General features: G+C 35.6%; 1 protein-coding gene across 28 annotated transcripts in view; it reads left to right on the top strand.

The window, feature by feature from the left end:
• The window catches only part of SMG7 (SMG7 nonsense mediated mRNA decay factor), an 88,641-nt gene that overhangs the window by 44,133 nt on the left and 22,386 nt on the right, over positions 1-22,122 (top strand). For 27 of the 28 annotated variants that reach the window (XM_009191910.4, XM_009191882.4, XM_017951425.3 and 24 more), the window contains 8 exons: positions 1,214-1,346; positions 10,455-10,626; positions 11,827-11,898; positions 12,747-12,897; positions 13,255-13,390; positions 17,014-17,176; positions 17,518-17,674; positions 21,039-21,109. In XM_009191910.4, coding sequence (XP_009190174.1) covers positions 1,214-1,346; positions 10,455-10,626; positions 11,827-11,898; positions 12,747-12,897; positions 13,255-13,390; positions 17,014-17,176; positions 17,518-17,674; positions 21,039-21,109 — 1,055 coding nt within the window. Of the gene's footprint in view, positions 1-1,151; positions 1,347-10,454; positions 10,627-11,826; positions 11,899-12,746; positions 12,898-13,254; positions 13,391-17,013; positions 17,177-17,517; positions 17,675-21,038; positions 21,110-22,122 lie in introns of all 28 variants that reach the window. The other variant, XM_021929650.2, reaches the window with a different exon arrangement.

Raw genomic sequence — 22,122 nt, 5'->3', positions numbered from 1 at the left:
GTTTAGACTTTTCCACTTGTTCTTTCTATGAGGGGCAAAATGGCAGATAACCAGATTCCCAAGTGAGTAATTGTCTTTTGTGGAAGGCTTTGCCTTGTAAGTTGGAACAGGGACATTAGCCTGATAGAAATTTAAAAATCAGTTAAGAGTACTTTGTCTACTAATGTCCATTACCCTAAATGTTGGTAAAGATTAGTTTTTTCTATCATTTACATCTGTCTTAGATACTTTATATTTTTAGGAAGTCTAGTAATACAGCTAAATCATGACCATCAAAATCCTTATCCTGTGATGTTAGAGTCAAGGATAAGATGTCATCAGAAATGCTGAGGGAAGTGATTGTCCTCCCAAATCATTAAAAAACCTAGTGTTCTAGAACCTCAGAAGCTGATGTTGATAGAGAATTAGGTACCTTCCAGATAGGTTGTACACCTCCTATGTGTGTTTGTTTCCTTTAATCAGGCCAGTAATGTCTTCCCTTTGTTCTAGTTTTTTATTCCCCACTATGGTTTCCAGGTTAGAGAGTGACTGTAATCATCATAACTGGACTTAAACTGATGCCATATATAACTAGATTAATGAAAAGCATTTTATAACAGGATTTTGGTATGCCATATGTCAGCATTATATTGTTTCTTATTTTAAATAACCAAATTTGAAATGTGGCTTGTATTTCAACCTCTTAATGTTAATCACAAGAGAAATAAGCAAAACTGTTAAATAGCAGTGAAACTGAATGCTCTAGGAAATAACTTTTGGGGAAGTAAGAGATATGGCTTACTATTTACAGACCCCCGCCCCCCACCCCGCCCCCATATACGTGTCACTTGTTAGGGTATAGTCCATCACATTTGGCACTATATGTAGAAATTTGTTAATACCTTATTTTTACTTTGATCTTGCCACCATTGTTCTGATTTTCTACCGGGATTCCTAAATAAACTCTAGTAGTTCTAAAAGATTAATAGCTGAAGCCACAATCTGATTATTCGAACATTTGGTAAGTGTTTACTAAGGTCAGTTGGATTCTACTGCATGTCTAGTCCTGTTCAAAGGGAAGCATAAAGTTATTTAAATAAATGAATAACTTTAATGCAGGTTTACTGTCTAGTGTGGTATAATTATAACAGACAGTTCTTTCTTGTTCTCAGGGGGACCAGTGTCTGCCCAGTGAGTCACTGCTATACCAAATAGAATTACATTTTGTTTTCAGCTGGAATCACGCCTTTAAGAATCAGATCACAACACTACAAGGCCAGGCAAAGAATCGAGCAAATCCGAATCGAAGTGAAGTTCAGGCAAACCTTTCTCTGTTCCTAGAGGCAGCTAGTGGCTTCTATACCCAGGTGAGTTCTGCATTGTATACCAGTTTTCTTACTATTAGTGGCAAATATTCTGCTCTTTGTACACGTCTTAATGCATGTAAACAATTCTTGTAACCACTATGCGGGCCATCCAGGGATTGATCCACCTATAAGCTTTTCTTTTTTGGAGACAGAATCTCACTTTGTCACCCCAGGCTGGAGTGCAGTGGTGCCATCATGGCTTCCTGCAGCCTCAACCTCCCTGGCTCAAGTGATCCTCTCACCTCACCCTTCCCCAGTAGCTGGGATGAAGGTGCACGCCAACACACCTGACTAATTTTTGTATTTTTTGTAGTGATGGAGTCTCAGTATGTTGCCCGTGCTAGGCTTGAATTCCTGGGCTCAAGTAATCTACCTACCAAAGTGCTGGGATTACATACCTGAGTCACTTGCCCAGCCTATAATCTTAATGCAAATGTCCATAAGACCTTTAAAAAAAAAACGCTATGCTTTTAAAAAGGTTGATGTTTAGCTTAAAGGTTGGAAGTTTAACTGTATGAATAGAAAAGGGATATAATTGAGCACAAAGCCTTAGTGAAACAGTGGAAGTAGTCAGTTACAAGTGGTATTAGAGGAAATGTGAATTTGTGGATATAGCTATAGTCATTAAAATAATAGCTATGTCATGTCAGATAAGAAATAGTCAAAATTTGTAATATCAAGTGAGTTTTCATAGTATTATTTATACAATGGAATTTATCTGGATTTTGAGATGTTATTCAACTAAGAAGTAAACTAAGAAGTAGAGTAGCGTTTCCTCTGTTTGAATAATAAGCTATTATTCATTGTGCCCAGAGATTTTTTTTTTCCTTAGTCACGTCCTGATAGAACTTCTAAATCAGGCAAGGCTAAAGAATAAATCTTATTTTTGACCATGGAATTTTCTTTAAGCAGCATCTGTTAGAAAATTACCATTTCATCCATTTGTAATAGCATTTGTAATTAACAAAATTTTTGTATATAAATTAGTATCTTTATAACGAATGTTAAGACAGGGTTTCGAGAATCTTGCACTGAAAGAAATGTTTGGCCAGTTCTCACTATAGTACTGCTTGACCATTGCTGCCTACATTTTGGCTTCATTTTGATTTTATCATCTCTTTGAATGAAGAAAAAAGAATCTCTGCTGGGTGTAGTGGGTCAGGCCTGTAATCACAACACTTCGGGAAGCCGAAGTGGGAGGATCACTTGAGCCCAGGAGTTTAAGCAGGTTGTGGTGGTGCCTGCCTGTAATCCCAGCTACTCCAGAGGCTGAGGCAGGAGGATCACTTGAGCCCAGGAGTTTGAGGCTGCAGTGAACCGTGATTGTGCCACTGTACTCCAGCCAGAGCAACAGAGCAAGACCTATCTCAAAAAAAAAGAATCCCTGTGTTGAAACAATTCAAATAACTGTCACTTCTGAGATTATTTATGTTTTGCTTAGACTAAAACATTCATCACAGTTCTCTTTTTTGAAAGAAGTCAAGTATGGTTCTTAGTCTCAAAATTTATTTTTGAATTTATGCCAACTTTTAGCAGCAACCAAAAAGTTGATACTTTTGGAGAGATCGGGATGCTTCTGGAGAGAGGGAGTGGTCCTTAAAGCAGATGTTAAAGATTAATTCATTTTACAAGTAGCTGTCAAAAGGCTACTCTTTGTAAGGCACAATACTAGATTCTGAGGATATGGGGGGAAATTAGAATCTTTACCTTCAAAGAAATATCTAGACTAAATGAAAAGATGGATACATTAATAGGTATGTTTGTTTTCTTTTATGATTGTAAAAATAATGCATACCAATTTCAAGAAATTTGTGAATTACACAAAGTCCCAAAAAGTTCATTAATCCTCCCATTCTGGATAAATTACCACTTTAATATATACTCTTCTTGCGTTTTTGTACTTTTTTACATACTTAAGACCACACTATATATCCATTTTTGTATCTGTTTTATAAACATAATGTAAGCTTTTCCTTGTTAACAGTTTGATGAGCATTTTTTTGTGTAAAGCATTTTCTTTAATATTGTATTATTTCCTGAAGACCAGTTGTTCAAATTGAAATCATTAGAAAGTTTAAAGTGAAAATTTAAATACTGTTGACATCATTTTGTTGTTTTCCCAAAAGGTCATCATTTATAACATTTTTCACTGGTTTCTTTTGTTGTCCTTTCATTTTATTTAGAGTTGTTTCAAGTACAGAAGTTACCAGAATTGGTTTTTTTTTTTTTTGCAATACCTTTTCCTTTGTCCATTGGTAGTGCATATTTAATAATGAGGGAAATAATCACACTTAAGGAAACAGATATTATAATTCAAATCTCAACATTTGGAAACAACACCAATGTTCTACAAGGGAATAATAGTTAAATTATGGCATAACTGTAGAATGGAAACATGAAACGATTATAGGTTGGTATTTATCAAGATTTTATAAGATGAAAAGATTGTTTTGTTATTAAGTGAAAATCATATAAAATTATATATATATAATTTGATTCTGCATGTTAATTGAGTAGTCTCAGTTTAGTGGGATATTAACGAAAATGGTAACAGTTTTTTCAGAGTCACTGCTTTCAACTCTGCGCTGTTGGATTCCCAGATTCCCATCATTTCTTGGACAGATTCTATAACATGCTGGTTGCTTTCCATTTTTGAAGGATAATTCAGTTTTAAAACCTTAGTTTTGTTTCTGATTCAAATCTTGTTTCCTTCCCCCCATGAATAGAAGCTAGAACTGGGAAGATGACTAAAGTAGGGGGAGTAGGAAGGAGGTGGTGCAGCTGGCTCTGGTAGGGGGGAGGGGGAAGGCATCCACCTTCTGCAGTACATTTTTATAATAGCCATTGTACAGATTGGTTTGTCATCTTGAAAAATGATTCCTAATCTTTTTTCGTTACATGACATACATGTGATATATTCCCAAGGGTTTAACTAGACATTGGTAAATCAAAACAGATCTGTAAGGAAGTAAAGAAGGAATCATCATTTTTATTGAGGGAGTATGGTATTTGTAAAAACATTTTATAAGCAAGGGAATAATAAAATCATTTAAATGTCTCAAAAATTGTTTTTTAAAGGTAAAATGTGGATACTCTTTGAAATTAATTTTTTAAAATTTTTATAATAAGCATTGATTCTTCCTGACTCCATTCCACAGGCAGTGGTTGAGCAATTATGATAATTGTAGAATAAGCATCAATAAACTTCTTTATTTTCACATTATGATATCAGTTAGCAACATTAATAGGACTTTTCACTTTTTTTTTTTTTTTTGAGACAGAGTCTTGCTCTGTTGCCCAGGCTGGAGGCTGGAGTGCAGTGGCGTGGTCTCTGCCACTGGAATGCAGTGGCGCTCACTGCAACCTCCGCCTCCTGGTTTCAAGCAATTCTTCTGCCTCAGCCTCCCTGGTAGCTGGGATTACAGGTGTGCACCATCACATCCAGCTAATTTTTGTGTTTTTAGTAGAGAGGGGCTTTCGCCATGTTAGCCAGGCTGGTCTCAAACTTCTGACCTCAGGTAATCCACCCACCTTTGCCTTCCTAAGTGTTGGGATTACAGGTGTGAGCCACTGCACCTGGCCTCACTTGCATTTTTATATTGTCTTTAATCAATAATTGAAACAGATAATGGTGTTACTAACAGTAATAGTCCACTAATGTTTCTTGATTACATGCAGTGCATATTTAGCACCAGATTGAGAAAGTAGACAAATTCCAGATTGTTGTATGGCCTTATAAGTTAAGATGAGTTTTGAGTTTTAATTTTAAGTATAGTTGTAGACTGGACATGGTGGTTCATTCCTGTAATCCTGACACTTTGGAAAGCTGAGGTGGGAGGATCACTTGAGACCAGCCTGGGTAACATGGTGAGACCCCATTCTACAAAGAATCTAAAAATCAACCAGGCACGGTGGCGCACACCTGTAGTACCAGCCACTCTAGGAAGCTGAGGCAGGAGGATCACTTGAGCCCGGGAGGCTGAGGTTGCAGTGAGCCGTGTTTGTGCCACTTCACTCCAGCCTGGGCAACAGAGTGAGACCCTGTCTTTAAAAAAAAAAAAAGTTGCAAGTCATTGGAGAGTAAGCAAAGGAAGAACATGATCAGATTTGCGATTTTAAATGATAACCCTGGATAACGGGGTCAGATATGGAAGCTAGCTATGGAAGTTAACTCTATTAACTCCTATTGGCCATGCTTGGATTAGATGGACTGGATTGAATTTCTGGAATCAGAGTAAAGGAGGAGTCAAAGCAGATACAGTTATCAGTGTGAGCAGCTAGTTGAATGGTTGTACCATTTACTGAGATGGGAAACACTAGGGGGAAAGTAGCTTTTTCCCTGTTAAAGTAGATGCCTGTTTGACATCTAAGTAGAGATGCGAAATAAGCAATTGAATAAACAAGGTTGGAGCCCAGTGGAAACATCATAAAATCATAAAAATTTTTTGATTGTAGTAAAGAACGCTGACTTAGTCAGATGGTAACAGATTTAGCACAGGAGGAGCCACCACTGCAATCGAGAAAATGAGAGAGAGAAGGTGCATTGGAAGCCAAGAGAAAAACATCTGAATAAGGAAGGGAGTCATCAGCCCTGTAGAGTGCTGCTGAGAGTTAAAAGATTTAAAGTGACCAATTAGATTTGACAACATGGAAGTCATTGGTGAACTTAATGAATACCGAATTTCTTCATTTCTAAAACATTTTTTTCATATTTTAACATATATGAAATAGAGATAACTTTATAACAGATGACAAGTGACCATATAGCTTGTGGTTTTTTCCTCAATATTATATAAGATAATGGTTCATCTTACAATTTATGGTGTCTTTGTATTGATGAAATGTAACTTCAGCAAAGTGTTGGGGATAGAAATCTGATTGGAGTGGATTGAGAAGAGACTAGTACTTGGTTACACACAGTAACATTTTCTGTGAAGACAGGTTTTAGGGGTTTTTTTTTTTTTTTTTTTTAAGAGACACGCTCACTCTACTGTTTTGGCTGAGTGCAGTGCTTGATCATAGCTCACAGAAGCCTCAGACTTCTTGGCTCAAGTGATCCTCTCCCACCTCAGGCTCCCAAATACTAGGACTGCAGGAGCATACCAGCTACTTGTTTATTTTTGTAGAATGGAGTCTCACTATGTTACCCAGGCTGGTTTAGTTTTAACTTCTTAGCTACCATTTTGTTAACCAGTTTAAAGCATGGGGCTTAAAGCAGAACCAAATTCCTGGTCAAAGTAAAGACATACCATTCTGCTGTAGGTTGTTTTTAAACATCAAAGAACAGAACGGTAGCCTTTATTCTAAGAAAATAGAAACCAAAAAGAAAGTATAATCACTGAGTTTCCGTATTAGTTTAAAAGGTAATATTCTATACCTTCATAATAAATCTTTCATTCTTGGCATGGAATAAAGAGCTGAGGAGACACGGAATAGTGTAAAAATTTCTTGATGAATAGGAACCCAGAAGCTGTTCTAGTACTGCTCTAGGGCTAATTGTGACTATTTGGACAAGTCACTACCTCTGTGGTGCTTAGCTTCCTGATTGTAAAAAAGAGAGTTGACAAATGCTTGTAAGTTCATTTTCCAGTTTTGTTTTGTTTTGTTTTGTTTTGTTTTGTTTTGAGACGGAGTCTCGCGCTGTCGCCCAGGCTGGAGTGCAGTGGCTGGATCTCAGCTCACTGCAAGCTCCGCCTGCCGGGTTTATGCCATTCTCCTGCCTCAGCCTCCTGAGTAGCTGGGACTACAGGCGCCCGCTACCTCGCCCAGCTAGTTTTTTGTATGTTTTAGTAGAGACAGGGTTTCACCGTGTTAGCCAGGATGGTCTCGATCTCCTGACCTCGTGATCCGCCTGTCTCGGCCTCCCAAAGTGCTGGGATTACAGGCTTGAGCCACCGCGCCCGGCCCATTTTCCAGTTTTATAGTTCCATGATTATGATTTGGGAAGAACTAGAGGCATTAATTCTTCAGCTACAGCCTTAGGAATATCTCCCAGTCAATACTTCTGTACAATGAAGTAACTAAGTTGTTATCAGACTGAGGAAACTACTACAAAGTAATGTACATCAGGGTCAACCTATATGAAGGTAGGACATTGTTTTGTTCAACTTATGAAACATCTTTTTCTCTTCTTTAGTTCCATCGTGTTGCTGCCTCTAAACCAACTAGAGCTCTCTTTCCCAGAATCTTTGAGCCAGTAGGAGCTTTTCTGTCTTATATCACCACTTAACTCTTGGGCTCAGGCAGAAATTTTATTGCAAGACATTCTACTTGATGTTCCAACTATAATTTTATTTATTTTTTGTGATCTTTCTTTTTTGTTTTTGCTAGATGTGCGGCCTTGCCTAGTTTTCCAGTCTGTTTTCTGATTATCTGTTGAAGTCAGTTCTTTAACCCTCTCATGTTTCTTAGTTATCCACTTTTGTTTTTTTGTTTTTTTTTTACAATATATATGTGTGTGTGTATGTGTATATATATAGAGATATATATATTTATAGATATATATATAGATAGATAGATATATAGATATATAGTTCCTACCCTGTACTTGTGCTTTTTCTATTTCTTAACCCATCCCATTCAGGACATTAACTTATTTACCCTATTTTTTTATTTATTCATTTTATTTTATTTATTTTTTAAGACGGGGTCTCTCTCTGTCACCCAGGCTGGAGCGTGGTGTATATCGTAGCTCACTGCGGTCTGGAACTTCTGGGTTTAAGTGATCCTCCCGCCTCAACCTTCCAAAGTACTGGGACTATAGCACTGCATGCCACCACACCTGGCTAATTTTTTATTTCACTTTATTTTCATTTTTATATTCATTCATTTATTTATTTTGTAGAGACAGAGTCTTGCTTTGCTGCCCAGGCTGGTCTTGAACTTCTGACCTCAAGTGATCCTTCTGCCTTGGCGTCCCAAAGTGCTCGGATTACAGGCATGAGCTACTATGCCTGGCCTTGTTTACCCAATTTTATGTTAGTGAATTTCTTGTCCGTTACAAATGTGCAAGTATGGAGTAAATAATTTCCATGCCCAGTGAGAAAGGGTGCACAAAATTTATATTTAGTTATGGAGGTGATTTTTATCTTAGTAAAAAGGTGGCATGATTCAAATCATTCTGAGTTGAGCCCTTTAGGGTGTCTTATTTTGTATTTTGAATTCTGCACATGCTAGAAAGAGTGGTGATAGAATCAAAATGTTTCTAATTCTGTAACCTTTGTCCAGTCGCTTGATTATTTCTGCTTTCACATCCTCATCTGAAAAAAAATTGAGCTTTATACCTATGTGTACTGTGTTGCTACTGGTTTATCACAAGGATAAAGTGAGACAAATTTATCAGATAACCTAGGGAAATATGTTATAAATGTGGAATATTATGTTCGTTATGTTGTGTATCATGTTGTCTCTCCTTCTCTCCTTTCCCCTCTCCCTCGCTCCCCTCTTCTCTTTTTGTACCTGACTTGCCAATTTAGCTACAAGCTCTTAAAGGAAACATGTTTTCTTATTTATCTTTGTATCTTTCTTGTTTACCGGTGGAGGGGGGTCTGATACACTAGCACATACTTGGATGAATATAATGATATTTGAATGACTATATTTGTAAGTAAATATTTGAATTACTGTGAAGTAAATATTCTTCACAGTGTGAAGAACTGTGTGCAGGCCAAGAAATAAACCCTTGGCAAGCAAAGTGAGAGGAGAAAAGCCTTTCAATGAAGGAAACTGAAAAGGAGTGATTGGAAAGATACAGAGAGCTAGAACAGCTCAGTAATCCACCATAAGATCAGATGTTTTAAGTGCAGCAAAGAGGTCCGATAAGATGATGTCTGAAAAATATCCATTGTATTTGGCTATTAGGTAACCAATTGTCTGATAGTAGTTTCAGTAGAGTGGTAATGGATGGTTGGGTGAGAGGAGGGAGAGGGGTTGTGTGGAAGCCAGATCATAATGGATGAAAGAGTAAATAGAAATTGAGAAAGCGGACATGAAAAGTGTGGACTCCTTTAAAGGCATTTGGTTGAGAAGAGGAAGAGACATTAGAAGGTTGCTATAAAGTTAAGAGGAGAGTGTTTTAGCTCTGTTTTGTTTTTTGTTCTTGTTTTTTTCTGTGGCAGACATTTAGTGTGTGTAGGCCATAGGAAAGAAGCATGAGAAGTTGAAAGTAGATGAAAGAATGGAGAGATGGGACACCGACAGGAGCCAGGAAAGAATGTAGTGATAGCCACACACAGGCAGAAGAATTAGCTCTGACTAGGAAGAAGAACCCCTCATACTTTAAGAACAGAGAAGAGAGTAGGTAGGAATGGATAATACAGTAAAGATCTACACTACCGTGAGATTTGTTGTATACGCAAAGACGTGAATTGGCATATAGCTTAAGAAAATGAATTGCAAGAAATATCTAAAGTCTGACAAATACCTTGGCTTGCATTTAAGTCATATTTGTAACCCAATATTTAATAATTTTTGCGTTTCTGAGTAGTTGTTTTCCTTGCTTGCTGAATGTGTCTGAAAATCCTATCCAGTTAAATAATCTTTTTTTAAGATGCTGCTCTATGCACATCCTAGATTGCTGTAACACTTGAGAATTCAAAAGGTATGATTTATAATGAATGATACTAGTTATCCTATGAAAGATTACCGTATAATTTTTTTTTTTTTTTTTTTTTTTTTTTTTTTTAAAGACAGAGTCTCCCTGTGTCGCCCAGGCTGGAGTGCAGTGGCATAATCTCGACTCACTGCAACGTCCACCTCCTGGGTTCAAGCTATTCTTGTGCCTCAGCCTCCCCTTTAGCTGAGACTACAGGTGCTCACCACCACGCTCGGCTGAATTTGTTTTGTATTTTTAGTACAGACGGGGTTTCACCATGTTGGCCAGGTTGGTCTCAAACTCCTGACCTCAAGTGATCCACCTGCCTTGACCTCCCAAAGTGCTGGGATTACAGGCGTGAGCCACCGTGCCGGGTCTGAATGATTATCATATAATTTTCATGCAGTTTTTTTTCATATTTCAGCAGTATGTGGCACCAGGTACACATTTTACAGTTTATAAACTTTGCTTTTAGAGCACTTGTGACTTACTACTAAATTTTGTTTTTCTTTCAGTTATTACAAGAACTGTGTACAGTATTTAATGTAGATTTACCATGCCGTGTGAAGTCTTCCCAATTGGGAATTATCAGCAATAAACAGACGCATACCAGCGCCATAGTGAAGCCACAGTCTAGCTCCTGTTCCTATATCTGCCAGCACTGCCTCGTCCACCTTGGAGACATTGGTGAGCCTTTGCTGTGAAGGAATTGATAATACGTTCGTCCTTTTCTTTGGAATAGTCATAGAAAGAAACTCTTTTTCCTTTAAACTGAGCATACACACACAATTTAGATTGTCATAAGAAGAAACTATAAAATGTATTCTAAGGAACTTAAAGTTTCTCAGTGTTTTTGTGATTGGCAGAGCATCTTGAAGAAAGTAACTTTCATATTAAGATTTAAATTTTATTCCAACTTTATGTAATTTATGTAGGCAAATAATAAACAACAAAAATGTAATCAAAGCTTAATTTTTAGAAGTGGTCCCATAATACTTTCTAAATTAAATGTACTCTTTTGGAATAAATGAGTTTTATAAATTACTCCTTCTGAAGCGAAATTGCCTTCTTTCTTTCTTACCAGTGGACTAAAAGTTGATTTTTAATTTTGCTTCCTTTCTGAAGTTTAATTTGTGTTTCTATTGTATGTATTTTATCTGAGAATATTAGGTAACTTATTTATTCTTGTTCATTCCTTTAAGGTGATCTAGAAAGGTTGTAAAACAAATTAACTATAGGATTATGTTTTGCTTGTCCTCAAATAACAAAGAATGGAGAACATTACGGCTTTTAAGTTTGAAATTTTAGATTTCTTAATATTATAAATCAGTGGTTCCATGAGGAGGTCACATCAGAGTAAGCAATGAATTTGGCAGGGAGATTCATTGATACTGTGTTTAGGTTGTTTTGCTTTAAATATATTCTTTGCACACACATACTTAATATTGCGATAGGAATGAGGCATTTTTCAAAATCACTTTATATAATATTGAAAAATACATAATTTTCAGATCATATTGTATAGTGTATTTTGTTTTGTTTTGTTTTTAAGTGCCATATAACTCACCCCTTCTTGTGGGCCGGCTCCAGGTCACCAGCATAGTCCATAGTGGGAGCTGGTGATGCATGACACTGGAGGACCTGAAAATGGGGTCTAGGTAAGCTTTAAAATTGGTTACATGCTGAATGTCCCAAATAAGGAAGGCTGATGGACACTTCACACATAATCCTATAGTTAATTTGTTTTAAAGTATTTTCTGTCTTTAATTTTAAATTAACTTTAATGTCTTTATTATCTTTGGAACTTACAACTATGGCTGTTTTGGAAATACTACCCTACTATTTGTTTTTTGGGTTTTTTAAAACTAATTTTCTTCTTCTTCTTAGCTCGATACAGAAACCAGACCAGCCAGGCAGAGTCCTACTATAGGCATGCAGCTCAGCTTGTCCCCTCCAATGGTGAGTGGGCCTGTCAACCTGAGATTAACCGTGACACTTGGTTCTGTATAACAATGTGGCAGATAACTCAGGGCTCACCTTTGAAGTTTTATGAAAGCAATAAATGTTGAGTTTTGTTATTGTCATGTTTTCCATTTAACTGTGCATTCCATGTAAACTAAAATGAATTTTTTTTTTTACAAGTAAGATGACTTTTATTGTCATTAAAGCAATATAGATAGAATCTCTTAATGTGATCTGATATTTTTTCTACAACTCTGGCTTCCTTAATTGCTTATAGAACAATTATTTCTTTAGATACCACCATTTCCCCCCACAGAAAAACAATCTATTACAATACTAAAAGGTAATCTTTTAATGGCCCCAAACTAGACATTAGCAGTAGTTCTTGAGTTAAATAAATTGCAGCAGATATTTAATGATTTAAATCATTCTTACTAAGACATTGAAATTCCTTTAGATTCTAGAAAGAGTCTAAAGCAGGGATGGCGGTCTGACCACACTACTTGTTTCATATTTGTCTATGGCTGCTTTCACACTACAGTGGCAGAGTTGAGTGGTTGTGATAGAGACCCTTTGGCCTACAAAGCTGAAATTATTTACAATCTAGCCCTTTCTGAAGCCGCTCTCTACCCTAATAGTGACTGTTTAACCTGTATATGATAGTGTGTACCATCGCTGAAGTGTGCTGTTATACCTTATGCTGGTTTGCAATGAGGCAGTCATATTTACCTTATAAAAATACTCCCCATTGTTTATTTGAGTATTTAAACACTGATCATTTGTATTCTTATAGCAAGACTTTGTCACCCTTGGGGTTACTCCAGAATCTTAACTTTCTCCTGTAGGTCAGCCTTATAATCAGTTGGCTATCTTAGCTTCTTCCAAAGGAGACCATCTGACCACAATTTTCTACTACTGCAGAAGCATTGCTGTGAAGTTCCCTTTCCCAGCTGCCTCCACTAATCTGCAAAAAGCACTTTCTAAAGCACTGGAAAGGTAGGGTTGATTTTTTTTTTTCCAAGAGGACTTTGTAACCTGGAGCCTTAATTCTTCATAATTTGGTTTACAGAAAATAATGGCCTATTCTTCTCTTATTTCTAAACATAGATTTGTCATAATTTGTGTATAGTTACTGAATTTCATCCAATCAATATCTGATTCAGTCCCAGTAAAAGAGTACACAGGCTGTTAATACTGACTCATCTTGAGTGTGTTGCAGTTGAAAAATCAGTCAAATACAGAATTCTCTTTTGTGTGTCAAGTAATAACTTGCTTTAGCAAGCCAGTGCCTCCTTAAGGAGTTGTAGCCATTTTGCTGCTTAAGATTCATGGAATTTTTTTCTTTCATTTCAGCCGAGATGAGGTGAAAACCAAGTGGGGTGTTTCTGACTTCATCAAGGCCTTTATTAAATTCCACGGTCATGTGTACCTGAGTAAGAGCTTGGAAAAGTTGAGCCCTCTTCGAGAAAAATTGGAAGAACAGTTTAAGGTTAGGTTTCAGAAATAGAGAATTTTTGTCTTGTCTAAATCAGGAAGCATAAGATTTGGAGGAAACTGACTCCCAGTTTTTGTAGTTACTTAACTGTGTGAACTCTTGGTAAAAATTATATTTGAAGTATGTGAAATCTTTGCATTTATCATCCCTTCAATTTAAACTGAGGTACAGTCTGTATAAACAAATATAACATAGCAGTGTTTTCACTTGAGTAGCTGCCATTTGACAAAAATTATCAAAGTGGAAAATAAATAACTCCTCAGTTTTGAAACTACTCCTACTTTTGATGGTTTGTGTATTCTTACATATGATTATGTTACCTACCTTATAGATATTGGCCTTCTCCAAACCAAGTTCATTATTTTTACTGTGCTTGCCTTCATCAGGATTGTGGTAGTTTGAATGAAAGGAATGAGAGTTTCATTTAACAGAGATATAGTTTACTAATTTGAAGAGAGAATGTTAACCTTCATTCTATTTATGTATGTATAAATGATCTTTTATTAGTATGTTAAGATATTAGCAGTTTAAATGTAGTATAATGCATAAAATAAGGAGAAAGTTGAAAGTATTAACTTTTTTTCAGTTCATTCAATAAATATTTGACTATTCATCAGTCACTGTTTTAGGCACTGGATTAAACAGTAAATGACAATTTCAAAGAACATTTTATATTTCTTGGTTATTTCTAGGTATCTATATACTTGGGTAATTGTATACTTGGGTAATTGTGTGTAACTGCTTCATAGTATTTCTGTAAGTTCTCTAAAAGTCAGACATTTTAAGAGATTGTAGAACTTGGACAGTTAAGGTGTAACTTAGCCAAAAAGAGTCAATACAAAGTAGTTTTTACAGGTAGTCATTTTTTGGTTGACTATGTGCAAGATATTATAATAGATAATTATGAATAGCAATAGTTTGTTTTGTTTTAAAATATACTTAGCCTGTGACATATGATTTATAGGATTGGGTGTGTGAAAAGAACAGCTAACTTTGTCATGTCCTAGGCTGTTCAACCTGGAAAAGAACAAACAAGTCTAAATAGTTTTCATAGTAAGAATTCAGACATGTGAAGGATTATTTGAAAAGAACATATCTGTATCTTTCCTGAGGTCAAAACTAAAATCTTAAATTTTAAGTTGAAATGTATAGGGGGCTGACCGTGGGATGTTGTGGATTCCCCATTTTGGAGAGCTTAAGAGTCAGATTGACAGCCATCTTTCTTGGATTATTTAAGTGCAGCCCTACTAAATAGGGGATTGGACTAGAAAACTTCTTGAGATTGCTTCCAGCTCTGCTTCTGTGAAATACTCTCTAAATTGGTGGTGGTGGGTGGTCCCTACCTTAATGAGATCTTCACTAAGTAAGTTATTCTAGTCTAGAAACCTAGTAAGTTTTGCATTTGGTTCAGCCTCAAACACTAACACTCTCTTTGCGTATATATTTCTGTATGTGAAGTTCTGGTGAGTGTGGGTGGGCAGTTGCTAAAATATACTTTGAAGTATCATTCCAGCACTCTAAAGTTAAACATAGTATGAGGCAGATCTATTTGAAAGCTTACCCAGTGTTGAACTAGAACATTGCTGGAGTGAAATTTTAACATAGTGGAGTAAAATTTCCGAAGTATTTCTAAAGCATATGTAGATAATTAGTGTCATCAACATGTATGCTTCAGTGTTTCTAACAACCTTTAGCTACTAAGCAGAAATGTTTACCAAGTTGAGGTCCACTGAGAGATTTAAGGCCTGGGATCTAGGAATTGAGATGTAATACATTTTCTGTAAGTTAAATGTAGGTTGTTTGTTAATGGTATTTAGTTCAGTATATTTCTCAACTGTAGTTGAAAGTTTGAGTAGCAAAAATCTTATCAGTTCTAATCTGATTTTAGTCCTTGGAAGACTCTACAATACAATCTAAATTTTAGGAAATTACAACTGAATAACTTCAACCTTATTTCTGAATGGATAGGTTGTTCATTCACTAAGTGTTTATTGAGTACCTGCTATGTACCATGCACTTTTCTAGGCTTTTAGAGATATGGGGGAAAACATGACAAAGCTGGACCTTCATGAACTTACATTATCATTTGTTAGTACTAGGGTGTATTCATATTCATTAATACTTCTGCGCATACACTAGAAAATTCTTTAATGGGCTGTGACCCTCTTCAGTAGGATATTGCCTTCTAAAATTAATGCCAGTGGATTTATAGATACAGGAAATACATTACCATATTAGGCGTATAAGAAACTACTTTTTGAGAAATACAACTACATATTCTCATTCTATGCCGGTATTATTTGAATAAACGCCAGCTTATTTAGAAGGCTAGTTGTAGAAATTGAAGGAGAAAGTTTGTGGGAAAATTCTAGAGAAGAGACAAGATTTCAGGAAATTTTGAGGAGGGATTAATGCTTGATGTCTTTGGAAAAGGGCTAACCATTCTAGACATATACAATGAAATGGCAGATTGCAAGAAGACTGACAGTTGTGATCGAAAGAGTTCACATAGAATGGAATTGTATTCTCTAATGATAATGTAAAAGACTTCCCTCTTAGAATCATAGAGCTTACTATGGCTACTTCAGGTTCTTTAACTATGTAAATAAAAACAAAAATCTCAGAGTAGTCTGGGCAGAGACAGCTGTAAGTTTCTGACATGGTAGGATCTCCTGTCATTGCTGATAGAACTATAAGTAAAGATTATCTATTTTCCACCATAATGCTAGTGATGATGGATCCCTGCTTTCTGCAAAAATTTCCCCTGGGGGTAGAGGAAGACTGGCTATGGCTAAAGTATAGGATGAAACTAGGAACTTCTGTTAGGAAAGTATTTTTACCTGCAGGTAAAACAATTGCAGATATTAAAGTGGAAGGGTAATTCCATTGAGACACCAACTGAGAGCATCTGGGTGATTGTTTATAATGCTGGCTAACAGATCACTGTGAACAGAGTTATTAGAGGGTAAATGAAATTTGATGATCACGCATATACTTCTCTAAGAGGGGAAAATACCAGTTGATAATTTGTAGAAGTACCTATAATACATCCGAATGTTGTTTTAGTATGTCATTTACCCTGTGTTCCAGAATATGTACTTGCTATGCCTTGTTTATAAAATAAGTTTTAATGTATCAAGCCTTTGAAAGAGTAAATTTTATGACAAATCTAGGAAGTCATGCTTTATGTACTAGGAATTCAAAAAATTATTCTTTGAGTCTGTTGCTTTCTAGTCATTGGTCCCAGTTTAATATTTTAATATGAGTACATCTTGTATAAAACAATTTCTAAAGGATTAAGATGTATAAATTTATGGACGAACACTCAAGACTTTTCTCAGGTCATATTTAAAAATACATAGTTTCCTAGGGGAAAAAAGTTTGACAAACAACTCAAACAACTCTGTGGTGTCTAGATTAATTCATTTCAAGACAAAAAGTCAGTTTGGGAAATAATTAGACCCAATCAAAATACTGGGATTGAGGGCAGAACCATTTACTCATCTGTGATTGTATTACACATGGTGGTTCTAAATGCAGACTACCAGTTTAATTCTTGTGTCAAAGATGGTTCCTGTTCTTGATAATATATGCAGTACGTCTGTCTTCTTTTACAGAGGCTGCTATTCCAAAAAGCTTTCAACTCTCAGCAGTTAGTTCATGTCACTGTCATTAACCTGTTTCAACTTCATCACCTTCGTGACTTTAGCAATGAAACTGAGCAGCACAGTTATAGCCAAGATGAGCAGCTATGTTGGACACAGTTGCTGGCCCTCTTTAGTGAGTATTGAATTACTTAACATGTGCCATCTTTTTTGAAAAACATCATCTTAGGCATTTCATCAATGTAGCAAAGCACAGTGACATAAAAAAGCATAGTGTATTTCTTACACTGAATCAGGGGTTCATAATAACTTTCAACCCCAAGTTCTATCCTTTTATCTGCTGATACCCCCTCATCAAGTTGTATGTATAACATTTGTAATATGGGAAAGAAAGTGTGTTTTTAGAAAGAAGCTGTAAGTGTTAAACAGAATATAGTAGAAGGCACATAATATTTTAATTTGAACTGGCACAGTTTCATATTTCTTATATTTTTTGAATACATTTTTTTCTTCAAGTGTCTTTTCTTGGCATCCTGTGCAAGTGTCCTCTACAGAATGAGTCTCAGGAGGAGTCCTACAATGCCTATCCTCTTCCAGCAGTCAAGGTCTCCATGGACTGGCTAAGACTCAGACCCAGGGTCTTTCAGGAGGCAGTGGTGGATGAAAGACAGTAGTAAGTATTTTTAGAATTTCATGTTAACTTGTGTGCTTTGTTTGTTTGATATCCATAAATATGTAAAAACTGCCTTCTAAAATACAACATTTGAACAATGGAAGACTGTATTTTCTGCTGACTCTCGGGAAATTGAACTGAAGGCCTCTTTGTATGCTTTTCATTTGTTTATTTGAATTCTTCATTTGAGGCTTAGTCTTAAGGATTTGTGACTCCCTGTGCACTCCCTTGTTCTCAGTTGCTGTCTTGGGGAAAAGTCGTTTTTCACATTTCAAAGTGAACTTGAAGTAAAACCAGTTTGTTTCTTACCTATTACAGTATTCCCTAATTTTTTTGTTTGAGTTGAAGGGAAGAGATTTTTATTTCTTCCATTTTTTTCTATACATGAACTGTTTGATGTTGCCTTACAGTAACACTCAATTTGAATAATGTGTATTTGAAGCATAAAGATTGAAAGTTATTTTGATTCTCACTATTTTCTCTGTCGTCTCTACTCACAGAAATTCTGAAAGCTCTTAGGAACCTTTGATTTTACAATGACAAATGAAAACTTTCAGTGTACCTTTAATTATAGAAATAAATACTTCCAAGGTCGCTTGGCACCAAGTAGGTAGTTTCTCCCTTGCGTATTTTGATGGTATATTTAAGGAGAATCTCTTTGAAAGTTTTGCTTTGTGGCCTAGCATGTATATTGACTAAGGTCACAACTTAGAAAATGCCTTTTTTAAGCCACGTTTAAGACGCTGTGGTCCAGGCACTGTGGCTCATGCCTGTAATCCCAGCACTTGGGGAGGCTGAGGCAAGCGGATCACTTGAGGTCAGGAGTTTGAGACCAGCCTGGCCAACATGGTGAAACCCCATCTCTTTTACTTTTTACTAAAAGAGTATTTTTATACAAAAGATTTTTTTTGTATTTTTATACAAAAGGTATTAGCCGGGCCTTGTGGCATGTGCCTGTAATCCCACCACTTCTGAAGGCTGAGACAGGAAAATTGCTTGAACCCAGGAAGCGGAGGTTTCAGTAAGCTGAGATTGCGCCACTGTACTCCAGCCTGGACTACCAAGTGAGACTCTGTCTCAAAAAAAAAAAAAAAAAAAAAAAAAAAAGACCTTATGGTCTGTCTGCTTCATAATTGTCTTTTCTTTCATGTAGCTATAAGCTCTTCCCATGATATATTGACATTATCATGAGTAGACTTTAGGAACATAGCACAGCCTACTACATATATCTCCTTTAATGTTAGCATAGGTTTTAGTAATACAGATTTTCAGACATTGCTTCCTTGCACAAAATTTTTATTTCTTAACTAGGCTATACAGTTTTTCTACTCTTGTATACTCTAGAACTCAAACTTATGTTTAATTCAGCATATTATATCAGTAATGTTACGAAAGAAGAACTGCATGTTTTACCATTTGCTTATAGAGTTTTTATATTTATGAGTAGGGATTGTTACTTTCATTGTGTTTTGTTTTTTCTTGTTGTTGTTCCTGTACAGTGATCCTTTTGGCCCATTCCATATATTCCCATTTCTTTTCATGGCAAAAGATGTTCAGCCAGAAGGAATAGCTTTATTGGCAAACACTTTTTCCCTCCATTTTTTTTTTCTGTCATTTACTCTTTCCTCTTCCTCCTATCAGATTTACCAAAATCTTTAGAATTATGCCTTTGCAGGTGTTTCCTTCTATCTTAAATTATGTTAGTACTCATTTTAAAGACTAGCATGGGATATCTCTTTAAAACTGAAGATTTTCCTTATATGTCTAATACATTAAAGTTATAATGTTCATTTATATCTTTTAAGTAATGGAAAAACAATGACTTTTGTGAACTTAGAATTGTATATATATTCAAATAATATTAGTTTCTTATATCTGAACCTTCTCAATTTCTAGAATTTACTTTCCCTTGTACTTTTTTGAGAACATACTCTCTTATGCTAATGAATACATGGAATAGTGATTTTCCTTTGTGGAAAATAGTTATAGGGTAAAGCAGTATATCATTAGGTCATCCACTCGTGCGCTTTTTCTACAGTGTTTTCTTGAGAGCTTATGTTTCATGAGAACATTGTACCAGTATAATATTCTTTTTTAGATTACTGAGCTTTTTTTCCAGCTATCTCACATCTCCAAAGGTTTGTAGCAGACTGTTATTCTTCAATATTTGTTTATATATGGTATATATTTGTTGATATTTTTAAAGTAGCATATTCCCATATTTCAGAGTGTACAACTGTCCCAAATAGTTGTTAACTTACAATTTTCCATAGTGTGATTATTTACATCCAGTTTCTCTATCCTGGGCACTTCACCTCATGCTTTTCTTTTTCTTTCTTTTTTTTCTTTTTTTTTTTTTAATAAAAGTTGGTTGATATATATTCAAAGGTAAGCTTCATATTAAGGAGAATGTGATTAGATACATGAGTCTACTGTAGGAAAATCAAAGTAATTGTTTCCAGGCCAAAACCAAATTATTTTAAGCTAATTATTTTAACCAAATAATTTTAAGCAACATGGCTACTTCCACCCATCACATCTATTCCTCACCCCAGCAAATGAACATTCAAACTACTTGGATTTGTCTCACTTCAAAAGTTTTGCCCTGTCATATATATTACATCAGATTTATAAATTGCTCTTATGTTTTAAAGATAACAGAGATTTTGATACAAATGTTTATATGTAAAGTGATATTTATAAATCTATATCCATAATGGAAACTTTAACATACCTGACTCAGGAACCAAGGACACAGTTAACAAATACATATATAGAACTTACTTCTGAGTAGTGGAAAGAATATGTTCTAATATTTTATGTGTAAGCTTTCACAAAATTTGTGTATTAGGAAACAGAGTTTAGAGTTCAGGCTGTTGTTAAAATGTGGATTTTTTGTACCATGAAAAAAGAGGTGTTATTGCTTTGAACAGGGAATGTGATTTGTGTGGTATAACCATACCCTGTCATAGATTAAAGAACAGTGGATTCCGCAACTCATAATGTATGTGAAAGCTCTATAAAAACATAGTATGTTGTTTCTTTGCTCAGAATTTTCTCAGCCTATTTCAGTTTTCCATGTTTAAAAATGACAAATTATTTTCACTGTTTGTTGAATTAGGAGCATGGGAAATGATCTACAGTAGTAGCAGGTCTCTGTCATGGAAATTTGTCCCTTTTGTTGTATCTTTATGACTAGTGTATCTTTGAAAATACATTTTTAAAAATTATACAGCCTTTGAAATGCTGAAATAAGGGAAAAATACATAAAGTCCAGGACCTGTAGATACCATTTTCATGGCTTATTAGTGTTCTGGTTTCTCTTATATAAAAATAAAGTCTGAATTATTTCTTTAATTTACAGCATTTGGCCCTGGTTGATTTCTCTTCTGAATAGTTTCCATCCCCATGAAGAGGACCTCTCAAGTACTAGTGGTAAGAGCTACCCTAACCTTGTGTTGTTGATGTGGTTCTCCATCATCAATGGTGTGCTTAAGGCCAGAGAAGAAGAGGTTTTTGGTGATGAATGATTGATCTTAAATTCAGTATCTCAGAAGTGACTGTGAACTCTACAGTAAGTGGGTGGAAGTAGATAATGTTCTCCCAGTTCTTCTGGCATCTTAATCTCATTTAGCATCATTCAAATAGGAGTTCAGAGAGTGTAATACCTTCAGATTCTTTCTGTCTTTCCTTCCTCCTCATTCTTACTATTAAAAAAAAAAGCAATTAATGTGAACATTGCTCTGTCAAAGTAATACTTACTCATCATAGAAAATTTAGTACAAACAGAACACAAATCTCCCATACAGAGATACCTTTTACTAGTCACAATAGTGTATCTTCTTTGGGCCTTTTTCTTACATGTACACACACTCACATACACACACACAGGAAATGATTCATATCAAATAAAGTTTTGTGCCTGATTTTGAAATTTAGTATTATCTTGTTAGCATTTTATTGTGTCATTAAGCATTTCGAAAACATGACTTTTACTGACTTCATAATATTCCATCCTATGAAAGTGCTATAATCCATTTATGTGCTTTCTGTTGCTTTACAATTTTCCCCATTGTAAATAATGCTGCACTGAACAACCTCTGGCTTGGCTTCTTTCTGACTTTTTTTTTCTATTAAATCCATGCTCCTCAGGCATTAATTTGCACATAAATCACCTGAATCTTTTTAAAGTACAGTTTATGATTCAGTAGTTTTGAATTAGTGCCCAAGATTCTGCATTTCTTGCAAGCTCTCAGATGATGTCAGTGTTATTCAGTGCTTTCAGTAAAAAGAGACAGGTAATCTAAACATTGGGATTACTGGATCCAAGACTATGAATTTTTAAGACTGCTGATTTTTTAAAAAACCATTCTCCTCAGCATTGAGTATTAAGTGAGTATTAGGGGAATGTCTGTGTCCCAAAGATAACATGCAGAGTTTTGATAGGT

This window comes from Papio anubis, chromosome 1, assembly GCF_008728515.1.
Source record: "Papio anubis isolate 15944 chromosome 1, Panubis1.0, whole genome shotgun sequence".
Classification (NCBI taxonomy): domain Eukaryota; kingdom Metazoa; phylum Chordata; class Mammalia; order Primates; family Cercopithecidae; genus Papio; species Papio anubis.
The sequence above is the reverse complement of the archived record's forward strand: the minus strand, read 5'-3'. Positions and strand labels throughout refer to the sequence as shown.